Source organism: Clarias gariepinus, chromosome 6 (assembly GCF_024256425.1).
Source record: "Clarias gariepinus isolate MV-2021 ecotype Netherlands chromosome 6, CGAR_prim_01v2, whole genome shotgun sequence".
In the NCBI taxonomy this organism is placed as follows: Eukaryota; Metazoa; Chordata; class Actinopteri; order Siluriformes; family Clariidae; genus Clarias; species Clarias gariepinus.
The window spans coordinates 10,988,504-11,015,281 of NC_071105.1; the positions used below are offsets into that span (position 1 = coordinate 10,988,504).

Consider the following 26,778-nt stretch of genomic DNA (forward strand, 5'->3'; position numbering starts at 1 on the left):
AGCATGTGCGACCGACCATCAGTACGCCCTTCTTATTATTTTTCCAGCAGCTGGGATTCGCTGTATTTACTTCTTCCTAATACACCGCTCTCATGGTAGCAGAATAAACAGGTACCGGAGCAGTACTGCGAGAGCTTATCGATCGTAGATGGCATTGCTCTCCCGAATGAATTTTTACAAATGGTGAGCAAATATACTTGGGTGGTTGACAATATACTTGCGCAGCCCACCCGAGTGTACTGTACAGTATATGTGTGGAAAAAAACACTGGCATGTGTCAATCATGCGCTACTTGATTGATCTCTGGATCAAGCTGTTATCTCTACTAAGAAAATGTTTAAAAGTATAATCCAATAAGAGTATACAAGTTTGATTGAGTGTGTAATGCACACAGAAACAGAGTGAAATCTGCAAGAAAACATTCTCTACATTCAGTATATATTTATATAAGGTGTCGGCTTGTGGTTAGGTCATGCAATCGTGGGCGGCACTACTATGTGCTGCTGTCTTCATCTTTAGTGTGTACGAGTAGGCTCTACAGCGGTTGCCTAAAGAAGGAGGAAGTCGACTAGTGTCACAGAATATGCCTGTGACACTAGTCGATGGAGTTCGTCGAGGGAGTTTGTTTTGAGCGAACAAAGAGGAAAGACCACCCCAATACTACGGCTGTGTGCATTTTACATGCATGTGCTTTTTTTCTGCAGCATCTTATTGATTTTGCTGCGATTAACTTACACTAAAATCAGGTTTTGTATACAATCTTGTTTAAGTACCAAAAGCCATAGTGTATAGGCCCTGAGATCAAGAGACAAGAGCTCAACAACAACGGAAACCACATTTACCACGATTCCTGCCTGACACCCTAGTGCATCAGTATGTACTTATACAGCGTGGAGATGTAAACAAAACAGCATGGCCGCCACACACATATGAGAAAGTGTATCTTTTGCTCTTTTTTTTTTTTTTTTGGCCTCAGTGTTTGTGTTTATTGAATGTTTGGAAAAATCTATTTTTTTGCAGTTCTAAGGCACAATTTTTCTTTAAGTGTGTCTCAATCTGTGCATGAGTCACTGTGTACAGTATGTGCGAGTCTTAGTTTGTGCATCCCTGTCTGTGAGTTTCTTCATGCGTGCAACCGACCAACTGACTGATTGATCAGGGTAAAAGTATTTATTAAGCATTTCACAGTAATCGGTTTCAGCTAACCGGCAAGTATGGCCGATTAATATAATTGCTTAGGATTTTTATTTTTCCGCTTTGAACACAAAACTAGAAACAAAAAAAATCCTTTTACTGGAAAGTAACTGAACATTTAATTTAGTCACTGAGCAAAAAGTCCGGTTTAATAAATAAAAACTCCAGGCAACGGAAGATTTTATGGCAACATATGCATATCAGCCACTGAAATCCTTACACAAATATCACTTAATAAAGTGCAGTACATAAAGATTCCAGAGAAACAGGACATTTCTGATGAACGTCCTCCATCAGCTGTGCAAGAAAAGCGCTCCTGAGGCTGTAGCAAAACACATACACGCGACTGTTTTCACCTGAAATCCTTACCCACCACCGGCGGTGACAGAAATCACCCTTTGGTTTGTCTACGGGAAGCGGAAAAAGTCTTTCAGAGTGCCACACACGCAACTTAAAGGAGGCAACAGGCATGTTACAGTAAAAAAAAATTAAAAACAAGTACATTGCTGTGAAAAGGCTGTCTGTGTAAAAGACTCATCAAACACGCACAACGTTCCAGGGTGTGCGCTAAACTTGCCCATGGGTCGAGAATCCTGGTAAACATGAGGCATATGCTAAAGGTGCCAGTGTGGATATTAAGTCAATATCATTATTCCCGGTATAACAGCCTTTTCATCAGCCACACTGTACCTCGCCTGGAGATAAATAGCCAGGCTTAACATCTGTCGCTGTTCCCGAGTGCCCCTGGCTGTAAAGTGTCACGCCAGTTGCGACGCATAATAATAATACCTCGGGGCTGTGGAGGACAGCAGCGGCGCAGCTGGAAACGGAGGTTCTCGGTGCGAAGGCTCTGACCCTGCAGGTGCTCCAGCAGCTCTTTTAGATTCGTCCTGAAGGTTTCTGTCCCAAACAGTCTATAGCCCTGGGAGCCCACTTCGATCTGGAAGTTCTTGTACTGGGGAACAGGCCTGGACTGGCACAAGTCCAGCTGAGCAGGAGACACGAGAAGAAGAAGAAACATAGGGAGCGTTTAACATCCAAGATACGTGCCGTTTTACATGTCAATAACAAAAATAAATATTTTATTATTGTTTAAATATATATGTGTGTGCTTATATACAGTAGAAGCCTTGCCGGTGTGTGTTAAACGGGGAGGCTTCAGACTTCAAACTGTGTATTTGGGTTTTCGATTTTATTTCTATAAAGGGTAAATTTCACCAAAACCAAAATATGGGAATGAGCATGTTGTTATTATTATATAGATATTTTTTGGTCATAAAAACAACTAGTGATGGGAAGTTTAAATCATTTTAGTGACTCGGTTCTTTGAATCTCACTCATCAAAATGAACAAATCTTTTTTTGTCATTTAGTTCATTTCGTTCTTTTGATCAGAAATAAAATAAAATGTTGCATTTTCAATAAAAAGACCCCCAATACGTCTACATACACAAATTTTGGCTATAGTTCCAGTAATGAAAATATTACAATGCAGCTAAGGACATATTATAATAAACAGAATGAGTAGCTCATCTCACATATCTTCTAGTCTGAGTCGTTCGTTCTTTTGAATCTATTGCACTGTATAGCGTCTATGGGAGTCACGTGACAAAGGAATAAACGACTCGGGACTTAAAGATTCTGTAAGAACCGTTCAATTCTGTTTTCTGTGTACTGCATTGCATAGCGTCTATGGGAGTCACATGACAAAAGAACAAAGACTCAGGACCGAAAAGACTCTAAGGTAACTACTCATTTCTGTTTCCTGTATATAACATACAGCGGTTTTGCGATGCTTTGCGCATGCGCGCCCAATAGAAAATGAACAAATCACTCTCCGAGACTACTCGTTCATCTGAGTCAAAAGTAACGAATCGTTCATTAACAACCCATCACTAGAAACAACTGAAAACAACCATAGAAACAAGTGATTGTATGTACTTGTGCTTTTCTTTGCCTTTGGTTACCCAGTTTCAAATTTTTTGCTTAGTCATGTTTGGGAAAGTTGACTGAAATGGACTTATTAAGTTCATCATATTGCCTATTTTGTGCTGATAAAAAATTATATGTCACTCTATACTGCACAATATTGAGCCCTGTATATATTTTTATTAAAAAAAATAAAAATAAAAAAAGCAAAACAAATCATGGCTAAAATGCTCTGAGCTTGAAGGGCTACAGCATGGACTAGCTACATTAGGATTTTCAAAATGCACAAAATACCATAATTGGACTTTTATAATACAGAAGCATGCGTTACATTCTCTCCACTTAATGTCTATGTACTTTCAACATTTACTGATTGACCAGTAATCCCAAATAAAGTAGTCAAGCCGTCCACTTTCCCACAGATAGGCAAAGACTGATTTATGATGCTGATAAGGGACGTCTCTGTTTTAGACTATTTTATTAGTGCCTGGGCAAAACACACGAATCAATCAGCCTGAAAATGTTCAGACTAAGTAAATAGATTCAGCCTACTTTATTTAACGCTTGCCTCACAGCTTTTTTTTTTTCTAGATAGATTTTCGACTGACTAGCCTGTAACCCCCCTGACCACACACACACACACACACTGCAGCATGAAATGAACGTAGCGACAAATTAAAGACGTTCACGTGTAAGAGTAGTACCTCCATGCAGACAACGGTCATGATAATATAGTCGTAGTCTGTACAGCTCCAGCGCAGGACGTAGGAGCCCTCCTCGTTGCCCTCCTGCCTCAGTTTGTGAATGGCATACTCTGTGCTGTGTGCAAAAGAAACGCACAGGAAATTAAAACCACTGATACATGCTGATATCTGCGACTGCACATGCTAACAGTGTCAATGCTTTGAAGGACTTCGTGAGGTTTTGAGATGACTCGTGTGTAGGTCACTCGTGTAGAGGTACTGTACCAGATGGGTCCGTGGCAGCCGTTTTGCAGATTCTGTACCACAGAAGGGGGCGCTACCTCAGTGCAGAGGTAGTGATGGGCGTCTACGGTGAGCCGGAAATATCCGTCCACCAGGGCGGTGAAAGCCAGAGCCTCTTCGCGGTAGCTCAACTTCAGCTCCTGTACAACAAGGAAGACCAGCATGTGTCCATATAGCTTGCGCACAAAAGGACAAATTATACAGTGTGTCCCAAAAACATCATCGATATCATTTAGTAGCAACATGGCCAATTTTCGTTCAAATAAATTTAAATTTTGCTAAGTTTTTTTTTTTTTTCACTTGACACCTCGTGATTTTTTTCTTCTACGGGACTACAGTATGTAAAATGACTACAGCGTGTCTGTTTGGCAGGAACTGGACAACCGACTTGATGCGTGCATATTGTAAACGTTTGTGAAGCTTTGTGAAATCGGTTATAAAGTCTATATCCGTTTAAATATGTTGTTGGAATTTTGATAAATAAATCTTTTAAATTTCACTACATGAAGCCTATTTAATTTTGTTTGCCTAGGACATTTAGTTACTCCAATATTCATATTTCAAATGTTTTACATTTTTTTTGGGACACCCTGTATAAGAAAAAAAAGCATAAAAAAAAAGTGATTTAAAAATGTGTTGAAAATGCTCAACACATTTCTGTAATGAAATGTCATAACATTTCATAACATTTACTCAACACTGGCAACTGGTAAAACCGGGCGTTATTATCTAATCATGGCTGATTTACCAAGGTTTTGTTGTCCTGTCTGTATATGGTAACGCTGGACTCTTTTGTAACAATATGAGTGATTTCATAAAAGTCAGAGAAGAGGATCCATCCATTGCTGGCGTCATTCTTTTTGTCGTTCTTCTGTTTGCAGTCAGTCTTTGTCTTCCGGGATTTACTTTTGTCTTTGAAGGTGAAACCATTCTGTTCAGGAAGAAGCACAAAAATAATGGTTGGCAATCAAACCAGAGACAGATCAAAATTAATTCAGTGATACTGCTAAAAGTATTCGCTCGCCTGACTCGAGAGCCATAAGAACTTGGGTGACATACTATTCTTAATCCATAGAGAGTAACAGTATAGAGTGACATACAATTCATAGAGAGTAATAGTATAGAGTAACATACTATTTATAGAGAGTAATAGTATAGAGTAACATACTATTTTTAACCCGTTCTAAATCCATCATTTAATATGATGTTAAAGCCACCCTTTACAGCTATAAGAGCTTTAACTCATCTAGAAAGGTTTTTCGAGTGTGTTGTTTGTGGGAATCTTTGACCATTCTTCCAGAAGCGCATTTGTGAGGTGAGACTCTGATGTTGGCTAGAAAGCCTGGCTCGCTGTCTCCGCTGTAATTCATCCCAAGGGTGTTCTATCAGGTTGAGGCTCTGGCCAGTCAAGCTCTTTCACACCAAACTCGATAATCCATGTCTTTATGGACCTTGCTTTGTGCACTGGTGCGCAGTCATGTTGGAACAGGAAGGGGCCGTCCCTAAACTGTTCTTATAAAGTAGGAGGCATGAAATTTTCCAAAATGTCCTGGTATACTGAAGCATTAAGAGGTCAACCAAGTCCAACTCCTGAAAAAGAACCCCACACCAGTTCCAACATGCCTGATCTCACCAAAGCGCTTCTGGAGGAAAAATTCCCATAAACACACTCCTAAACCTTGTGTACAGCCCTCCCCTAAAAGTTATAGCTGTTATAGCTGCAAAGGGTGGATTTAACATCATATTAAACCCTATAGATTAAGAATTGGATGTTACTCATGTGCATGTGAAGGCAGGCAAGCAAATACTTTTACCAGTATCTAAGTAATACACAATGGTTCTTCTAATCGCTTTAATCTCTCGCTCTCTAAACCCTGTGAATGTTCTCACTCACCTGCTGAAGCTTCTTCCTCCATGAGATGCCAGTCGTCCCACACACCTGCACTTCGTAAACCTGTCCCTCATCCCCCATGCTGGGCGTGTGCGCGGGCGAGATCTCGCCCTCCCCGAACACGCGCAGGCTTTTCGTTTCCACCGTTTCGCGGCCCATGCCCCATGTCAGCGTCTCCAGCGTGGAGAGGTACTTCACCTTCAGGTCGTACAGCGTGATGTTACTGTCCCGAATGGTCTTGCTGTTGAACTCATTAAGGAAGTTCTTGAAAACGTTGCTGATGCGCATGCGAGTCAGGAAGCTGCGCTGCTTAATGGTGCGGTTGAGGCTCTCAGGGATAAAACGCTTGTAGCTGAGAGGGGAAGGAAGAAGAGCGAGAGGATGAATGTTAGAAACAAAGTCAAATGGAAAACGGGAAGTGAGATGTTGCTTTGATTAATTTAGAGTGGCTTATGTAAATTATACCGGCTTATGCAAGTAAAAAAAAACTTCACTTTTCAATATCCAGAAGCTATAGTGGTGTAAAATAGGTTTTTGAGTATTGTCAATGTTTAAGTCTTATATTTTCCCATATTTTAAAAAGTTATTTAAGCCGCAAGGTCAATGTCGCAACATAAAATATTCATCTGAAGTAAACTTCAGATTCCAGCTTTTTTTTTTTAACCATAATTATTATTTTTTTAAATTATGCCTCCGCACAAAGTGATTCAATATTGTGAAATGTCCCTGTGAATTTGAAACTATGATGCATCAGAAACATTAACAAAACGCCAAGAAAACTTTCACTGAAACGGGAAAGGTCAGAAAACATTACAGGACTGTTCGCATTAACAAGGCTGCACTGCAAAATTCATATCTCCATATCATCTTAGATAGAAACGCCAGACAAGAGTATGCCAAAAACTGACACACATTGACGTACCTGAACTAATTTCCATACAAGACAAAGATCTGTATAAAAAAAAAAAACATTTACAAAAATATGGTGGAGAAGAACTTCCAGCGGGGCAGCAATCGCTAGTGACGGTGGTGTTAAAAATCTGGCATGTACAAACATCGACTGGCTCGCATGTCTCTATTCATGCTGAAGGACGAATACGTTAAGAAAAAATACGTTCTGCATCTAATTCAGAAGTCAACTGCTGTCCTTTCTTCCTTTTAAGTTAATTAAAATGCAGCAACTCCCACGCACACTCGTACTTGGCCGCTCCACCCAAGTAAATTGACAATTGCCTATATAAAAAAAAAAGAAAAGTCACTTTCATTTTTTTAATCCTATCTAAGAAAACCTTGTTTACAATTATATGGCGACAGGAATGAGACTCGAGGTCAGGGTGAGACAGAGAGGCATGAGAAAGGGAGGGGGAAAACGCTATAGAAACTAAAAGCAATCTTTTACACTTTTCATTATATCGGGTGTGGCTCGAGCACGCCGAGTACATGAAGTACAGCTTTCATTTATTATGAGTTCTCTTGCACTGGTTTACACATTTCATTACCAAACATAACATTGTTGTAAACATTCACTGTATATAATCACACAGAGCTTTACTTAATTTAATAAAATATAGTCCAACTATTTTTGTAACCCTATATATTTTTTTTGGTCATCCTGGCTACAGTAGCTTCATTTATCACTGCACAGCTACCAAACACACGCTTTTAACTCTGAGGATATCATTAACTGCCCTTCTCCACATACATGTCTCATCTGTGGGACTTTCCCCTAAATTACAAATGGCTTGTGAGAACTGTGTGATTTCACTTTGCAGTCGTACTCTATACATAAGGCAGCTTCATGACTGATATGCAGCTATTGTGCGAGATTAGGATAATTAAAATATAGCTAGAGGGAATGTTTAAACATTTAAGAGACTGATCTTTGAGCGAATTGGGAACATTCGGATTTTACGCAGAAACAAACAAACAAACTAAGGTTTTAGATAAAATGGAGAGAGAAAGAAATTGTAACCATGGTAATTATGATGCACTTAATGACACACACAGTCATGAAAAAACAACTCTAAAAAATGATATCATTGTGAGTCACCTGCAAAATAAACACCGATCAGGCCCACTGACAGACGAACTGAATAACAGTGTTTATCAATTAAATACTAGTAAACTGGTGGCAGGATCATGGGCACACAAGGCCCATCTATGCTGTGGGGACCAAAAGGCGGAATCTGGTCCAATCCAACAGAAACGCCACAACAGAAGGAGGTATAAATTGCTGAAAAAGGATTTTTAGCTTTTGGCCAGAATAGAAAGGTATCAGAACACTCAGTGCCTCCCAGCCTGTCGCGTACAGTATGTGACTCTGCAGGCAAAGAGCTGAAGGTTGATGACCAAGCACTCATGGAATGCACCAGACAAACAAGTCCAATTCAAGCAGCCCCGCCCCATTCCGCACACCACAGCAACCGAATGGATCCAACGCTAACACACCGCAGTACACACACCACAGTACACTCCAGAAGTCTTGTGGAGTCATGCCAAAACACTCGGCACAAGTGGAACGGACACACAATAGTGGGCGTAATGTTTTTTGTGTTGTGATATTATTTAAAGTCATCGTGTTACAGCACACAAGGTGTCACCTGGTTTCAGCCCCGGATCCCGACAGTGGCAGGTTGTTGCTCTTGGCATGATGAGTTATGGCGAGGACCGCCATACCCAGGCACTCGTTCTCTATCTCGTGGAGCTCCGCTTCGGACTGGTGGACGCGCACCGGCGCCAGTCCCCTCAGAAAATCGTACTGTCCCTACAAACAAACACAGGACAGGTCTCGATTATTTATGCCGTTACGCTTCGGTGGTATAACCTTCAGATATCCAGAAACCACCCTAAAAACAAACAACATGAAATTTGACCATCATAAAATAAACAAAAGTGCGCTAGAGAGTAGCGGAGCACAAGTATGAAAACATGACTCATTGCTGATTATTTGAATAACCACCCGACCACAATGTTCAGAATGACTCTATATAAGACGAGAGGCTTTGTTTATCGTGCTAACGTTCACATCCATATTTTTATCCCCCACCCCCCCATACCCCTTTAAAACCCCCCACCCCCCAGTAAACCCACCTGAGCAAACAGGTAGTCGAGGGAGGCGGCATCCAGCAGTGGAGTTCCCTCGGGGCCTTTCGTTCCCTTCTGTTTGCTTAAAGAATGGCGCCATACAGGAGACTCGCTCTCAGACGTCCCGTGCCAGTTTGTGAAATAAAACCTGTGAGAAAGAGAATAGCGTTTTAAAGCACAACTGCCAAGCATAAAAAGCATCAAGGCTTCAATATCACTGTAGTAATTTATAATAGTTTGTTGGTACCATAAGAATTAGATGAAAGATGAGATGAGAAATAATTGTCTGGCAACCAAAGAGCGCATTACCTGAAAAAAATTAACGTGTACAATAGAATCTAATGTCTACCATCTACGGCTGTTGATTGCATTTAGTTTGGCATTATCAATAGCTTTACTTGTTTCGTTTGTTTCTTTTTTTGTTCCCCCAATATAAAACAACCAAAATAATCTACCTATACATATAATATAACGGTAAAGTTGGCGTGTCTGTACATTTTGTGGGAAAAATAATTTGAGGGAACGTAAGATGAGTTATAGGACACATCAAGATGGTTTTTGGAATTTTTGTCTGTTTGAATGTTTTTATGCATGCATCACATAAAAACTACAGAATGAATTTTATTAGGGTTTTTACATTTTTAAATACAGGCGTATTCGGCCGAGCTTAAGATAACATAATAGGCTTTGTTTCATCGAAATCGGCCCACGGGAAAAGAAGACATGCTAGCTATGTCATTAAAAAATCATTAGTTCATATTAAAATTCAACATACGGCACTGTACATTTTTATTTTTACAAATTAGGCATTTGGCAGACGTCCTCACCCAAAGCGACTTTTTTATCTCATTAAACGTCTAAGCAGTTGAGGATTAAAGGCCTTGCTCAAGGGCCCAACAGTGGCAACTTGGTGGTTGTAGGGTTTGAACCTGAGACCTTCCGAACCGTACTCCAATGCCTTAACCACTTCAGCTTCATGGGAAAACGTAAAAAACTTAGTTCTTTCAGAAATTCAACAGATCGTGTTGTACATTTTTTAAACTCGCGCTCATGATTTTGCATTCAAATTCCACTAAATCTAATAAATAAATAAAGATCTTGGATCCCTTGTGGTCCCCAGAAAACTTTTTCTCTTTAAAACCAGGAAATAATACACTTTAGAAAGACAGTAAAAAATTTTTTTTTTACAGATGGCTTAATCCTGTGGCATAACACAACACTAACAGAAACAACCCCCACACACCTCCCTGGCCTCATGAGTCATTAAGTTCACACTGTGTGGAATTGTCATGTTTTTTTTTGTTGTTTTTTTTTTGGCGGTCAAAGCACAAGGAATCATCCAGCCTTGCCTGTAAATATACTCATCGTAAGCAGACCACAGAAGCGCCAGATGAGCAGAGAATCATTGTAAACAGGAAGTAACACATTTTAAAAAGCCACAGCGGAAATGAGAGAGTGCAAAGGTGACCATAACCTGTTTGTGATCACAACAGGTAAGTCTAAACTACAAAGAAACACTCTTTTTTTTTTATATACAACAATTTGCTCTCATCTTTAGTTTCAATACTAAAAAAAAAAGAAAATAAAGGGGGAATTTTAAGACGTTCTACTGCCTCATCCACTTCTCCATTCGATACTATTAAAGGTTTCTGTTATGGTCATTCGAATGGCAAAGGGCGAGCTGCCCTAAAATCTTACTTCCTTTTTGCTTTCAGTAGAATTTTTTTTAGGAACCATAAGCAGTATTTTAGTCCAGCAGATAATCAGAACCGTCAGAATCTTATGTCGTATAAAAACAATGACAACTCTAATAATACGAAGACTGTTTACACGATCGTTATTGGTCATTGGTGCCATTTATTAAAGTTTTCTCAGTTAACTTAAAGATCCTATTGCTTTTAAACCACAAATCTACACTCGACAAAGCACAACATAAGAAAAAGCAATAAAATAAAAAAAAATAATAAAAATAAAAAAACAGATTTCATTCTTGCATCAGTACTATGTATGTTTTCTGCGCTTTTTTAAGTTTTGTTAATCTACAAATCAAGTTTCTACCCCAAAGCCAAGAAAAAAAAAAAAGCGTTCCTATAATCCAATATCAGCTTTTTCGCCGCCTCGGCCCACTCGAGCCAACTGACACAGATACGTACGATAAGACTGAGCGAAGTGATCGACATGACAGTGAACAAACAGACCGTGTCCACAAGTCCATTTTCCTTGGAACAGTGCACTGGCTCACGTGGGTGTGCCAAGGTCTTGCAAAAGTCTTTCAGTCATGCTTGCGTCTGTTTGATATCCATATCAGTGACAGGGAGCACGTAGTGATTGCATTCCCTGTAGCCAGTTATTTTTTTTTTCTTTTTTTCTGTTGCACATTCGAACCTTCAAACTATCCTTTTATCACCCCTAACAAATAACCTAGCATACATCTGTGCCACGAATCTTAAAATCAGCACTGGAAAAACAATGATTATGCAATGGAGTTTCAGTTACTATGAGGATGTCAGATCTCGAACCTGACATGAAAGTCTGAGCGCAACCAAACTGTGACAAGGGAACATTCTGCACCGAGCACCAATGACTCACACTGCTTATAACAAGCCAATAGACAATTAATACCAGTCAATTTATTTATCAATCCATAGATCAAGTTGGGCTGTTAAATAACAGCCCAACTTGATCCAGTGCATTGTGTACACTGCTCTGCTCGGTAAAAACACTCTTCTGCAGATCTGTCTTTCATTTATTCAAACCTTGAAAATTAACAGACCCAGACTGTGTCACATGATCACTGTGGAAATTACATCAATATGCTTCAACATTGTTAGGGTTATTATATCATATATATATATATATATACTGTACATGAGTACTGTAGTACATATACGCTTTGTCTCCCAAGTGTCACGTGATCACAACTGAGCAAATGGTTTTTCTCTCTCACACTGTGGGATTGTGGGTAATCGTCTCCCATGCTCGGTCACAGCGCACGCAGCATGCATCACTCGTATGGTCATGAAGCATTTTTTTTTTTGTGTGTCATGGTATAGTGACCGTTCTTTAAAATGTCCTATACAGGAGCCCCCCACCACTCCATTATTTTTTTATGGGAGAAAGTCGCTTTTTGATATACAAGCACGTAGGGCTGCAACAACGAATTGTGTCACGTGACGCGGAGACATTTGATTATTTAAAAAAAAAAACTTTAGTTGAGCGCGGAGCGGAGGGAACACACTCAGTCTCGCGCAATGATGCTAGCAGATTTCGGCGCCTCATAGACAGGTCGGAGCAAAAATTTTAAAACAAGCAGAGGTAGAGGAAAGATACATGGCAGAGGCAGAAAAATCCGTAATTGGGTAATCGTCTCCCCTGCTGGGTCTTAGTGCTCGTCTCTTACTGGTATAATCCACATTCATACAAGCGTATACTGTTTACTATAACACTGTGACCACGTGTGTGTGTAAAACATATTTTATTTTGTGTCTGTATGCGTGTGTTTACAGCACGTGTAAAGAAAAGGCAAGTCTCATTAGAGATGATAAAAATCCATGTTCTCTCTCTGCTCAAGGCTTAGCCTGCTCTTTGGCTGTGTGTGTGTGTGTGTGTGTGTGTGTGTGTGTGTGTCTGTGTGCATGCGTCATTGGACACCGTGCCCCTTCTCCCCCCCACACACACACACACATACACACACAGACCCCTCCTACTTTTACATTCACAGACACACACACTCTTTCTCTCTGCTCTACACAGAAACACTGCTCTGTCGCGATTATTTTTAAAGGTAAAGTTCAGGTTAATTTGTTTCATTTTTACTTTACAGCAGTGATTCTGTTAGTGTTTTTAAAACTGAAATTTGGTTTACGAGTGTTGGAATACCAGCCCGCTTGCAGAACTAACTATGCTTATAATCCAAGGTTCCACTGTATATATTTGGCAGATGTAAAGCATACATGTCTATGTTTTTTGTTAGTCCATTTTAATTTTATTTTATTATTATTGTAATAACAGCTCAAGGAGCAACATGTTTGTGCACTTTCTAAAGATTTTAGTTATGTTTTTAAATAAAGGGTTGAAAATGAGTGCTTTTCTTGGGTTTTGTCTTTTATTCGATTAATCTGAGAAAAAATACCAGACAGATTAATCGATTAATAAAATAATCGTTAGTTGCAGCCCTACAAGCACGCTTTGATATACGCTACCGCTGAAAAGTGATACATGATACTCTGTACTTGTAAACCATGACCTGCTTGTTTTTCAAGTTAAAATTCATTTAAAAAATTGCGGAACACTCGCAAACCGTGTTACTTGCAATGCGAGGTTCCACTGTATTCCAGAACAGCTGACCTCAGTGTCTTAAAATAACAATGTTGTTGATGTTGTTACTTAATTCCATATGTGGTATTTCATAGTTTTAAAATCCCTAGTGTTGTTGTAGAATGTAGAAAATAAATAAAAACAATTTGAAATTTGCAAGTAATCCCAAACTTTTGCCGGTACATTGTATATGTGTATACAGTGTATATGGTACATACTGCCACCTGTATTGCTCTTTTTATTAAATTGATGACGTCATTACAAAGAGGACCCTGAATGGACTGCAAAAAGCTGGGGAAAGTCTATGTTCAGTGCTTAGACACTTCATTTGTTGGTGTGTTCTTTACTCTTAACAAAATCCTGTTTTTAAGATTACTCTTCACTACTCTCACACCTCCTACAACTCGTATAACCACGGAATTAATTATAGCTGAGTTCTCAGACCTTTCACAGCTAGAATGTACCATATACAATTTCAAAGAATGCTACAACCATAGTTTTAATGTGCAATTTCACAATAACAGCCAGAGGGAAATGTGCTCATGTATCATGTTATTAAATCTAATATGAGTACACAATGAGGGGAAACCTGGGGAAAGGAATAAATCAGTGTAAATGTAGAGTAAAAAGCTTTTAAACTTAGACAGGAAAAGACTTCGCTAAACTATGGATGAGTTAGGAAACTGATCTCTGACTCACAACTTACAAACCTGATTAAAAAAAAAAGTGATGTAATGTCGGTTCAAAAATAAGGACACCTTGTCTACTGTCAATAACACTTTGTTTTCTTACCTCATGCGATAGTGAAGCTTAATACAGGTATCATCGGTGATCTTAAAGGTATGATTGGGTGCATACCACAGCTCCTGACTCTCTTCATACAGGGCAAACAGGTTATGGCACAGAGGTGAAATACCTGCAACAGTAGCACAAACAGAAATGAATTTAGAAAAACATTGAGTACAGGAAAACTTGAGACGCTTCAGTGATGAGACTACTGACAAAGTTTTATTCAGACTTTGATATTAGATATGATATTTGATATTAAGAGCATGTCATGAGTGTCTCTCTAGCCTGTCGAAATTAAGCAGAAAATATTGGTGTAGTTAGCCGAGTCAGTGAAATTGAAAACAATTTTACAAATAAAAGAAGACGAACTGTTTCTCTGTTGCACTTTAAAGACTGACACCACCATCACTGCTGCTCATCATTCCATTTCACACTTTATACAGTTTATTTATACAGTTCTTACTTTTTATATTCTTACATTTTTGTATATTTTACATTATTTCTACTTTATACTTTATTTCATTTTATTGTATTGTAACTAAATCAGTAGATTTAATTAGTAGATTAATATTAGTATTTTATTCTTTCCTAATAGTGTTTTCCCCTCTTATTTCCTTATTTCCTTTTAAAGGTCGTGTAAGCATTTCACTGCGTATCATACTGTGTATGGCTTTCTATGTGACGAATAAACATTCGTGTTAGACGGCGACTTGCAGAACGAACCCTGTGACGATTCTGTGCCACAGCTGGAATCCGTAAAAAATGCAATTTTCTCCTTTTTCACTTAGGGAGCTGGACAGATTTTTAAAGCGCTGTAACCATGGCTGCAATGATTATTCTAATTATGAAAATGGCTTGTCATTGATTTCTATAGTATAGACTAGTCGTTTAATTAAACAGACAGACACCTGAGAGCATATAGGCCTCTATTCTGTACAGTGTGCAATACTGACACAGCTGCTGAGGCAGTCTGGAAGCACACAAACACATACTTCATCATGAATTTTCACTTGCTTCTTGTTTAGACACCAGCCGTCTGAAGAACACAGGAAAAAGGTTTAACGCCGTTTCATGCTGAGTTCATGTGACCGTGAATGATACATAACAAGTGTATCTCTCTCCCTGTCTGTCTGTCTCTCTAGAAAACAATAAAGAGAAGAAGAACCACGCAAAACTAAAGCAAATTCTCACTCAAAGAGAGTAAAAGCACAGTGGGATGTATTTCACTCAAACAGTGTTTAATCTTTGGTGTATGAAATTTACTCTAGATTATGACCTCAAAATAACACTTCACTTCAGCAGCTGTGTGTTTTTCAGTATAAAAATTTAATGTTCAAAGTTTCACACTTAACTGGTTTCATTTTGGCTTTTAAAGATTAAACCTCAAGCTTATTTTTTCATTTATTTAAAATAATTTCCTTACCAAATCCCTTATTAGTAATGTCACATGGTTGTTATAGGGAATAATTATTAAAAGGGAAAAATGTAAGAGTACCAAGATGTTGACAGTGCAGAAGGTCCCAGGTTCAAATCCCATGACCATCAAGTTGCCCTCACTGGGCCCTTGAGCAAGGCCTTTAACCCTCAACTGCTCAGATGTATAATGAGATAAAAATAGAAGTCACTCTGAATAAGTGCGTCTGCAAAATACCAAATTTAAATACAGTACAGTTGTATTTACATTTTACATTTGGGCTCAAAAGTGGGAGAATTTGCAAGATGTTTTGGGAGGCAAAACAAATGTATTTTATTACTTACAGGACTCACGTTCATTCGTAAGGCATAACAGAATTGCACAATCATCAAATAAAATAAAACATGACGATAAAAAACATGAGGAAATAATACCTCTTCAACAGTTTGAATACTGTTGCGTTAATAATGGCGTGCGGTCTTTTGTGATAACTGTGCATGAGCTCTTTAATTCTCACAGATAATACAGCTCCCTATTCTTCTTGGAAAAAAATAAGACTTCAGTTCCTGTTAAGAACATTTGTGATCTCCCTTAAGGTGGCTCAATGATATTGAAGTGAGGACAGTGAGATGGCTGCTCCAGAACCTTTAAATTCTCCTGTGTAGACATTGGAGGATCATTTTGCCCTTGTACTTTGGATCATCATCACATTGGAACATCCAAGAGCGTCCCATGTGCAAGAGCGGCCTGTCATGCTCTAGAATGCAGACTGTCTGCCAGTATTTTTATGAGAACATGCTGTATTTATGTTGCCATCAATTTTGACTAACTTCAGATAAATAAGAGATACACCACCACGCTTTACGGTGGACTATTCACCATAGGTCTTGTTAACTCCTCCCCAAACGTAAAGTTCAATTTTGGTCTCATCACTCCAAATGACTCTGACTTGTTTTGGTGCTGTGTGGCGTACTGCAAGCGGGCTTTTTCGACCATGCAGTTTTTCTTATTGCGCTCCTTAAAACACCACTACCGCTTACTTTCCAGAGCAGCCTGTATTTCTCTCAAAGTTGTTGGTGGGTTGTTGTTTTTTTTTTTGCATCCCGAGCAATTAATCTATCGGTAGTGGGTGAAATCTTTTTTGCTCTACTTGATCGTGGGCTTGGTATCAACAGAACCTCTAACTTTTCACCTCTTTATCAGAGTTTAAACAGTACTGACTGGCATTTTTTCCTGTTTCATAAAGTTCAACTATCTTATCACGCAAGTCCTTCGGCAGCTCTTTTGTCTTCCTCATAGTGCAGTAGCTGAGAAACTCACTGACTGTTTAGACACAGACACTAATTGCATTAAAAATGACTCACAGGTGTGAAAACTTCCCCTTTAATAGCCATTCGATCCAGTGTGTGTGTGTGTTTATAATCTGTCCAAACATTCAAGGATATGTTAAACTTTTGATCAGGGTGGTTGTGTAATGTCAGTTATCATCAGGAGCCAAACAACTATGTGATAATTAATGACTTCACATGACAGAAAAAATGCATTATCATCAACATTAAAATTTTTGCATTATCAAAAAAAAATCTTTTGCATTCTTTTGCGTTATCATCAACATTGCATTGTTGAACAAGTTGTTCCAGGGTATGCAAAAAGCTTCTGAGAATGAAAACTTACTCAGGAAAGAAAAAAAGTGTCTCGATCTGGTCATGTGAAGGATTCTGTCACACATTATCTAGAGTATATACAAAGGAGATCTCTGACTCAAACACAATATGACTCGAGGCCGATGACTCGAACATGTTCAAGGGTGTGCTTTCCGCAGAACTTCTCTTCCGACACTTCATGTACAGCTTTAACTAGACATGTGTAAAATATAAGTGGTTTCATAGCAACTTGTAAATCAACACTTTTTTTCTCTCTCTCTTAAAAAAGATGTTCTTACATAAATTTCCTTTTCCTCTCTAGACTACGACCCAGCCCAACTCGAAGTCTCGGCCTCAGCACGACTTTGAAGGAAATCCTCAGACTACTATACGACTAGGCAGCCATTTTGTGCTTGTGTATTGATTGGCAGCCAAAAATACACATTCCTTTCCACTTAGATATCTGGGATGAAACCTCAGTGCATGGAACGGAATGGTAAACAACTAAACAGAAACGAGAACGCGCCGCTGCCTTTATACAATGCAATTTGTATGATAGAACACCACTCGCTTGCATTTTTGTATTTCCATATGCAAATCCCTGTATGGGGTTTTTTAAACAATTTAATATTGTCCTGTCGTGTTTGTAAGTAGAAGTAGAAAAACAAAACCACTACATGCAAATGTTGGGAAAAAATATAAATAAATAAAGTACAGGGTTTGAATCATCACTGCAGGAATGAGGTAACAACGCATAGATGAACAGGAAAATCCTGACAGATATTTTATTACATAAAATTAAAAAAACAGTCGGTCGTAATAATTACTTAGCATGAAACGAAGCTACATTCTATGATGTCATAAATAAATTCTCAACAAGCACAATACTTAAGATTCTTAACCCAGTAGACGGATTATAAGTGATCATTTTAAACAAATAAACCACTTTAAATTTAAATATATAGTATAACTCCATCATTTATTTTTATCGGTTATATGTCCAAAAAATGAGTGAAGTAAGACTTGATAATTCTTTCATAAGTAAGGTACATGACTCATTTTATATTATGCAGTTCACTTTCATAATTCATAATTAAAACTTTCTGATGTTGATTTTTTTTTTATCAGATGAAAGTCTAATTATGAATTATGAAACTAAACTGCACAATATAAAATTAGTCATGTTGCTTACTTATGAAAGGTTTTTATAAATAAATAAATAAATAAATAAATAAGGTACTTATAGGGTTTTTTGAGGTGCTACTATAAATTTTGGGGGGTTTTTAGGTGAACTCAAGTTACATTTCAACATGTCCAGCGATCGAGGTGAGCGATAAGAGTTAGCACTAAGGGTATTGGTTGCAGTAAATCCATAGTGTTATGGGAGTGAACCTGCTGGAGACAGATTGTAAACTCCTAATTCACACCCATCGCTGGACATGTAGAAATGTAATGTGAGTTACCTGAGAAACCTTAAAATATGAATAGAAGCACCTCAAAAACCCCAGTCTAAAGAATGCAAATGGTAGAAAAGTGAAACATCTACAGTATAATCTTCATTGATACAATGATTTCGAATATCATGTGAGGTAAAACACATTACATCATTTACTGCAAAAACAAAACAAGCGCTACGAAGTGGGTTTTCCACCCTGAGGAAAACCCAGAACAAGGTCAATGCTGTTTTTGTTTTCTTTTTTCGCATCACCTGGAACACCAGTACACCCATCCAGGTCTTTAAGGCATGTAGATTCACCAATATATAAGTAAGACCCGTCGGTATACAAAACCGTTCTACAAGAGACGCACGGCTCCAAATCTATAAATCCCTTGAGCACAATTACGTGGGAAGTGATATCTTAATAAAAACAGGAAACCAGCTGTAATACCATACAAATCCATTACACCAAAAGAAGACTACTGGGACAGAAGACCATCCTCAGCTCGGTACTCTTAACACAGATCCAGCAAGTTTCCACATTTTCACTAAAACACAAGTTGTTTGGGTCTCAACCCAAACAATAAATAAGCCTTAATGGTCATACAGAAAGTGAAAGTGTTTAACCCATTATTAACGTTAATTGTTTTTCTGTCCAGTCATATTTGAACTGAACCTAAACCCGAACGCTTTTCCCGACAGGTCTAGATTCGTCACTTCCTCGGTGCGTCGTTACAGGAGGACGTGACATCATGACAGTTTCCTGCGATTCTGTCTACAACAATTCACACTCTGAATCACAAGGATGCTCTAAACATGTCAAACACGTTCACGTCACAAGTTAAAGGTTTTATTTATCCCCTACTACCACCACCCCCCACCAGGGCTTATCTATAAGCAAATTAGCTATCATATGTAAAAAAAAAAACTATGTAAAATGTAAATGTTTAAATGTAAAAAAAATATATTATAATTTATATATTATAATATTTTATATATATATATATATATATATATATATATAAACTATTATGAACTCTGAAACAAGGATTTAAAATTATGATCTCTACAAAGCAACATGAAAAATAAAATCAATTTCTAATCCTTGATCATTTAGCGCAATCCACGATAAAGTGTTGTATAAAAGTAGTGTTTATTAGTCATTTATGGACTAGAGTAGTGCAAAGTAAAGCTGTTCCAGTTTAGTTTTCTGCTGAACCACACTTCTCTTTCAAGACAGAGAGAGAAAGAGAGAAAGAAAAAGAGAGAGAGAGAGAATAACACACAGGTGCTGTTTTGGGGGATATAAACAGCTGCTATGCTGTAAATGATAACAGGAACTGACCAGTTTTAAGGAATTCCCATCACATCAATGAAGAAAAAGTATTTAGTTTTACATTTTCCTCCTAGCCCTATATCTACATTATAAAATCCCTTCTTTTCTCCTCTCTTTCTTTGTATGTTTTGCACATCTTATCCAGCAATCCCACCACCTATTTGAGACTTTGTCTTCTCACTAGGCCTCCTCCCTTTCATCACGTCCCTGGTAAACAACCCCAAAACATCTCTGCCTAGGTACTGACTGCCTTCAAAGACACCAAGGGTTACACCCATGAAACACCCATGAAATACCACTGACGCCAGGAACAAACAATATCACTTCTCTCTTTCTCTCAAATTATTCAAAAAGTACAATACGTTTACAGTTATAACTGTATCTTTGTAACCAAAGCTGTACACGCCACAAAAATGGACCTCGTGGCTTTTACTGCGATGATTCACACTGTTTCAACAGGCAAAGGTCCTAATCCTTCTTGACCTTCAAACACAGTCAATCACAAAACCATCCTTTCTCTCCTCAGAGTTCTGGAAATTAATAAACCCTGGTTTGCCTCCTACCTAGAGGGACAAAGCATATCAGCTGAAAAAAGTGGGATCTATATTTGCTCCTTGCAGACACTTCACTGGTCTCCCACAAGGTTCAGTGCTGGGACTACTTTGGTTTCTTTCTCTCTCTTTCTCTCTGAGTGACATCATATTCTTACACTTACTAATTCGGACAAACGCTCCTTCAGTGTTTTATCTTCATTTCTATGATTTTCTAATTTTTACATTAACCCTAAAGGGTAGCCAAAACCGTCAAACGCTATGATGAAACAGTCTCGTGTCAGGAAAGGAGGACCAAGAGCTACCTCTGCTGCAGAGGATAAGTTTATTAGAATGACCACCAGCCTCAAAAAGTGCTGATTTTTATATTTCAACATACACTGTTCAGTGGAGACGATGTGAGTCAGGCCTTTATGATCAAGACCTTTACTTCAGAAGAACAACACACAGAAAAGACTTGCTTGGAAGTAAAAATGTCCTTTGGCCTGATAAGTCCACATTTGAGATTTTTTTCTAACCACTATGTCTTGTATGTAGATGTAAAGAGGATGAACAGATGGTTCCTAAATGTGTGGTTCCCACTGTGAAGCATGGAGGAGGAAGTGTGATAGCGTGGGTGTTGTTTTGATGGTGATTACGGGCGTTTTCACATTAGGCTAGATTGATTTGTACCGTGCCCAGGAACTATTGGTTTATTATTGTGCCTTTCTACTGTAGCAGCTACTGATTTTAGAGTAGACCAACAGCACTGATGACGTCACGTCTAAACGGCGATCTACTTTCGGTCTCAGGTACAACTGTATTCCATATCTGATTCGTTCTGTGCCCGAGTGCGCCATATCGTTCTCGGGACCACCTCCTCCAGCTGACTCGGGCATGGTTGCCGAGCGTGGAACGATTGTATTCTCACAGGTTAAACTAAACCAGACTTGGCCGGTCAAGTGCTGCTTAGTCAAGACTGAGGACAGACTGAACCAGCCTGGCTAGCACAGCATTTTGCAATGACATGCCATCCCATCTGGTTTTTAAAAGGACAATGACTCCAAACATACCTCTAGGTTATGTAAGATCTTTTTGTTGAAGAAGGGGAATAAGGATTGCTGCATCAGATGACCTGGCCTCTACAGTCTCTTGATCTAAAGCCAGTTGAGATGGTTTGGGACCAGAGAGTGAAGGAAAAGCAGTGAGCAAGTACTCCACACCTCTGGGAACGACTTCAAGATTGTTGTAAATCCAGTCCAGATGACTAAGAGAGTGCCATGAGTGTGCAAAGCAAAGCAAAAGGTGTCTATTCTGAAGAATCGATTATATAAAAAATATTCCGGGTTTTGTCTTTTAAACACGTTTTTGTTGCCTACGTAATTTCTTTCATAATTTCAATGTATTAGTATTAATATCCACTGTTGTAAACAATCAAAATAAAGAAAAGACATTTAATAAGAAGGTGTGTCTTTTACATTGACTCATCTTATCGTCTATTTTCCTCCCTCAGGCACTTGTGTATCTGCGGAGATCTCAGCATGTCTGGGCGACAAAATTCAGATTTGCTAAGGTAAAATTTACATATGTATATGAAATTTGTGGTAATATTTTTCTATACTGCTTAGTTGTGATTACACAGCATGTAAAAAAAAATAATAATTCCCGCCTAACATAGCGTAAAAGTAAATGGCGTTGTGTGGGGTTGGTGGCACAGTATGGGTTTTGGTTGGAAAACTAAAACCGCTACCATAAAGGGTTTAGTCTTTTAACTTGATACAGACAGAACTAACAGTCAAACTGCTGAATGTTTTCTCTGCACGCCCACGAGTACTGTATGGACCGGCTACACACTGCCGTATGTGTATGCATATGTGTATGTGTGTGTGCACTTACGGCATCTCTTGGCAGCCTCAACACACAAGTCCTCAGCAGTGTGGCAGCCTTTAAAGTACTCAAGTTGGTGAGCGTCAGGCAGGTAGAAGTGGATCTCAAGGCCTTTCATGATGGCAGGGACGGCCAACTCCACTTTCTTCTGTTTCTTCATCTTCCCACACAGCTGCCTGCCCAGCTCCATGACTACTAACTTTGGCATTCAGACACTGCAACAGAGAGACAGAGGAAAAACTGAGACAAACACAAAGTGATAAGAGTCACTTATTAACACAGATAGTATTAGCTAATACTGAAGCTGCACAAAAATGTGAAATATTGCACACTCTAACAACCCTTTTTCAAGCTATAAAGCCGAAGATAAGACTCCAAATATTGCACTTTCCCTTGTGGTTTGTAATTCATGAATTTCTAGATAAGCAGGAACAGTGTGTGCTTGTAAGCAAAGCATGGCTTTCACCACAAAAATGTAAGCATCTAGTGTAAAGGTTATTCCCTTTGGTAAAATATACCATCGCTACTAGTGAACTGAGTGTTGAGGTGTGAGCCCTGCACTCACCAACTGCTCAGAGCTCACACCGTCTACAGTTAACTGACAAAAAAATGTGTATATCAATTCATCCATTCATCCATCCATCTGTCTAGGAACCCCTGTAGTCCAACTACAGACCGTGGAGGCCAATGGTGACCATTGTATTTATTTCCATCTGTACGGTATGACCGTGATAGGACATCTTATATGAGCTGTGTCACAGCTGTGGCAACCGAACCAATCATAGATGAAACTGAATTCTTGGAAACATCACAAGACAGGAAGTTTGATTTGTCAAAAAAAAAAAAACGTACATCTTTTTACGTCGCTTAATGCTAGAACGATCTTGGTTCAGTCGGCCGCACTTAACTGCATTGAAATGTTTTCAATGCGATCCAAAAATAAAAACCTGCCCCTTCGTGATCAGTTTCAATCTTACCTGTCTCTTGTTCCTGGTCCACTACAGCTTTAACACTAATTAAGTGCAATGTGTGTGCGTCTGATCTACTGTGTTACCTGCTCCCAGCTTAAAGTAACGACAATGACAACCTACAATTCTGCCTCCTTTCATACCAAAGTTTGTATGCGAGTTCTCATCACTTGGTTTAATTAATTAATTAATTAATTTATTTATTTATTTTAAGTGATCTCCATTCATTCAAGTTGACAGTTTAGGACGAACATAGAAGTTAAGTTTTTAACTCGCTTTCAATAATTCTGAATCTCATTAGTTGTTTTTTTTGCAACGTGACATTTTTGAAATGGTGATTTTTTTTTTTTTAGGTGGGGTATCTTTGAGTAATTTTCTATCCTGTTCTTGTTGTTGTTGTTGTTCTTCTTCTTCTTCTAAGTATTACTTTTATTTCCAATTATTAATGAAATAAAGAGAGTGACCGGAACCACTTGCTTCAAATAGATCAAGACTGCGCAATCAATTGATTTTTTTTTTTTTTATGTTGCTCACTCAGTTAATAACCATAATTTACTGTGATGGTAGTGAGCTGGCTGGAGTTCATGAACAGGCTAACATTAATCTTTTGTTTTTAATCGACTCTGGGAGCATTAATTAATAAGCTCCCAAATATTTCTTAACAGTCTGGTTGGTTAACCGTCTGCATACGGAGGTTGGTTTTGATTCAGAGCCGAAGGTCCCGTGTGAAAGAAGGATGTGTGATGTAAAAAAAACAATACACAAAGTTGGAGTAGAGGTGTTGTGAGCGCGCACACAAACAGTACCTACTGTACAACTACCCCGTGTGTGAATCATGTGACAACGGTTTGAGAGGAAAGAACCTTTTTTCGCCTTTAATTTAGATTCACACAATAGCTATTTCCTCTAATAAAATGAGCACTAGAGTTAAATCCAAGTTCTTTATAACAGTAATCTGAGCTGGAGTAGAGTCAGCATAACTTGTCAACGCACTGAAGTGGAATTAAACATTAACGTTAATAAACAAGTGATAAATCAAAACTCCTTGGACATAGCACTTCAGAGCAAAAACCACACAGAGGAACCGAGCAAAGCATATGAAGTTAGTGGCACAGATCAGTTCTTCTATATAATTATTTTACGATTTTCTTTTTTCCCACATTGGATAGAAGCTACAACTTCAGATGTTTTTTTTTTTACATTTGTATGTTTAAATAAAAAAAAAAATTAAAAAAAAATTTTTTTAAGTGACGCAGGCTGCACAGCGTACGCATCCTGACCCTTCTGTTTACATTGACAGAAACAATCAGATGAGGCTTTGTTGATCAGATTAAAGCTATTATCATGGTTATCATGGCAAAAAAATATGACATGAAGTGTGAATTTTGTCATGTCCTTTTCTTAGGTGGGCTGAGGTGTGATGCAATGCCACTGCAGCAGTTATCTCATTACTGACTCACTCTGGACCTGAAGATGTTTATTTATTTATTTGTCACTTATCAGATTATTTCGTGCATGCAAATGTATTCCTAGTGTTCATGAAAATCAAGCACAGCGACTTTGAATTGGAACGAAAACACGCAGCGTTAAAGACAACAACGCATTTGTCCATAACACGATAGTCAGACAGATAAATAACAACACCGTATCCCTGATAGGGGATTTATACAAATTGTGTACACTAACGCTAACACAATGGCGCTATTCACGGCATGTAAACAAGCCGAGTCTTTATACAGTACGAGCCGACCTTCCGTGTGAGTGGCGTCCAACTTCATGGATTTATTGTGATGAATTTCCCTGTTCCTTTTTTCTCTTTAATCTTTTTCTGCGAGTCTCGGGTTTTAACTTCCTTCTCGGGGCTACTTTCGCAGACGAAGCCTCGCACTCAGGAAAGCAGAAGTCTCTCTTTTTTTTTTTTTTGCTTTCACTTTGAAGCTATAATTCAGGCTGCCAAGAACAAGGGATCGCAAAAGAACTCATCATGATCATTATCATCACTGGTTTGGCCCAAGTGTAGATTTATTTTCTAAACAAAATCAAATACACTTACATTATTTTAAAGATGTACAACACAGCTGTAATTATGTCATTAAAAATAAAAAAAATTATCCAACACTTTAAAAATAAAACCTTTACTTCTCATGAAATTACTTCACTGCTAGACAGTCTGGTCTATAATTCTATTTTTAAGCTCCCTGAGGAAAGCTGAATTTACATCATTCCAAGGTGTACATTGGGTCCGTATAAATAAAAGAAGTCATGTTAATTTTGTTTGATTTGATCATCGAACCCTGGACCCTGAGGTGGTGAATCTGTGACGTTACCCGCACTGGAAAATTAACCAAACCTTAATAGTTTGCAAATAAAGTTGTTTCTTTCCTGTCAGAGTAATTTCATATTGTTTAAAGTGAATGTTAATGCTTCATGAATGCTCAGCATAAATACAAGTAGTAATCAAAAACATAATATTTTAATGTACCAGTCAAAAGTTTGGACACCCTTTCAAATTCAATGTTTTGTTTTTGTTTTTATTTTCCACATTCTAGAACAACACTGAAGATTTTAAAACTGTGAAATAACACATATGTATTTATTAGGTACTTAAATAATAACAACAACAACAAAAACAATAGTCAGCTGTTTTAGAATAGTTCTTGCAAGAACAGTATTGTCAAGTGCGTTTGCAAAAAACCATCAAGCACACCATGATGTAACTGGCTCTCATGAAGACCTTCCCAGGAAAACGAACCAAAACTTACCTCTGCTGCAGAGGAGAAGTTCATTTAGAGTTACCAGCCTCAAAAAATCACCAATTTACAAACAACACCTCAGATTAGCGCTGTTTTTATGCTTTCACAGAGCATAAGTAGCAAACACATCTCAATATTAACTATTATTCAAAATTTTGGACGCCTTTAGCATTGCTTTATAATGGAGAAAGAAATAAAAATCAGAAAAGACCAAGAAAATAGACCAGCTAAATACTCCCCTTTTCCTCTGTGTTATGTTTTATACTTTTTTAAAGTAATCCGCCGTGTTTTATCTCACACCCCAGAGCATTAGAACACGTGGCAGTGTTTACCAAGACGGCAGTGTTTACATTGTGCTCTTGTTCAAATACCACAAAACATCATTAACATGCAGGTTAGTCACAGCATAAAGGTGGATACTTGGGACAACAGGACAGCGGTTAAAGCTTTGTGCTACTAATCAGAAGGATGTGAGTTCAAATCCAAGCGCAGACAAGCTACTTGTGTCTGTGCTCCTTAGGGATTAATTAAGAGACCCTCAATCGAAAATGTGTCTGTAGATAACAGGATCAAACGTCTATTATATAGACGGAAACACAATTTATATTGTAAATTAAAAA

At 38.3% G+C, this 26,778-nt stretch overlaps 1 protein-coding gene across 1 annotated transcript in view; it reads right to left on the bottom strand.

Annotated features, from left to right (window-relative positions):
• jak1 (Janus kinase 1) overlaps positions 1-26,778 on the bottom strand; it is a 49,908-nt gene that overhangs the window by 20,101 nt on the left and 3,029 nt on the right. Inside the window, exons 2-10 of the mRNA XM_053499040.1 lie at positions 22,447-22,652; positions 14,193-14,316; positions 9,090-9,231; positions 8,600-8,763; positions 6,003-6,351; positions 4,857-5,039; positions 4,091-4,248; positions 3,827-3,941; positions 1,984-2,182 (exon numbers count right to left, since the gene is read on the bottom strand). Of these exons, the coding sequence (XP_053355015.1) occupies positions 1,984-2,182; positions 3,827-3,941; positions 4,091-4,248; positions 4,857-5,039; positions 6,003-6,351; positions 8,600-8,763; positions 9,090-9,231; positions 14,193-14,316; positions 22,447-22,645 (1,633 nt within the window). The 5' untranslated portion in view covers positions 22,646-22,652. The remainder of the gene's footprint in view (positions 1-1,983; positions 2,183-3,826; positions 3,942-4,090; positions 4,249-4,856; positions 5,040-6,002; positions 6,352-8,599; positions 8,764-9,089; positions 9,232-14,192; positions 14,317-22,446; positions 22,653-26,778) is intronic.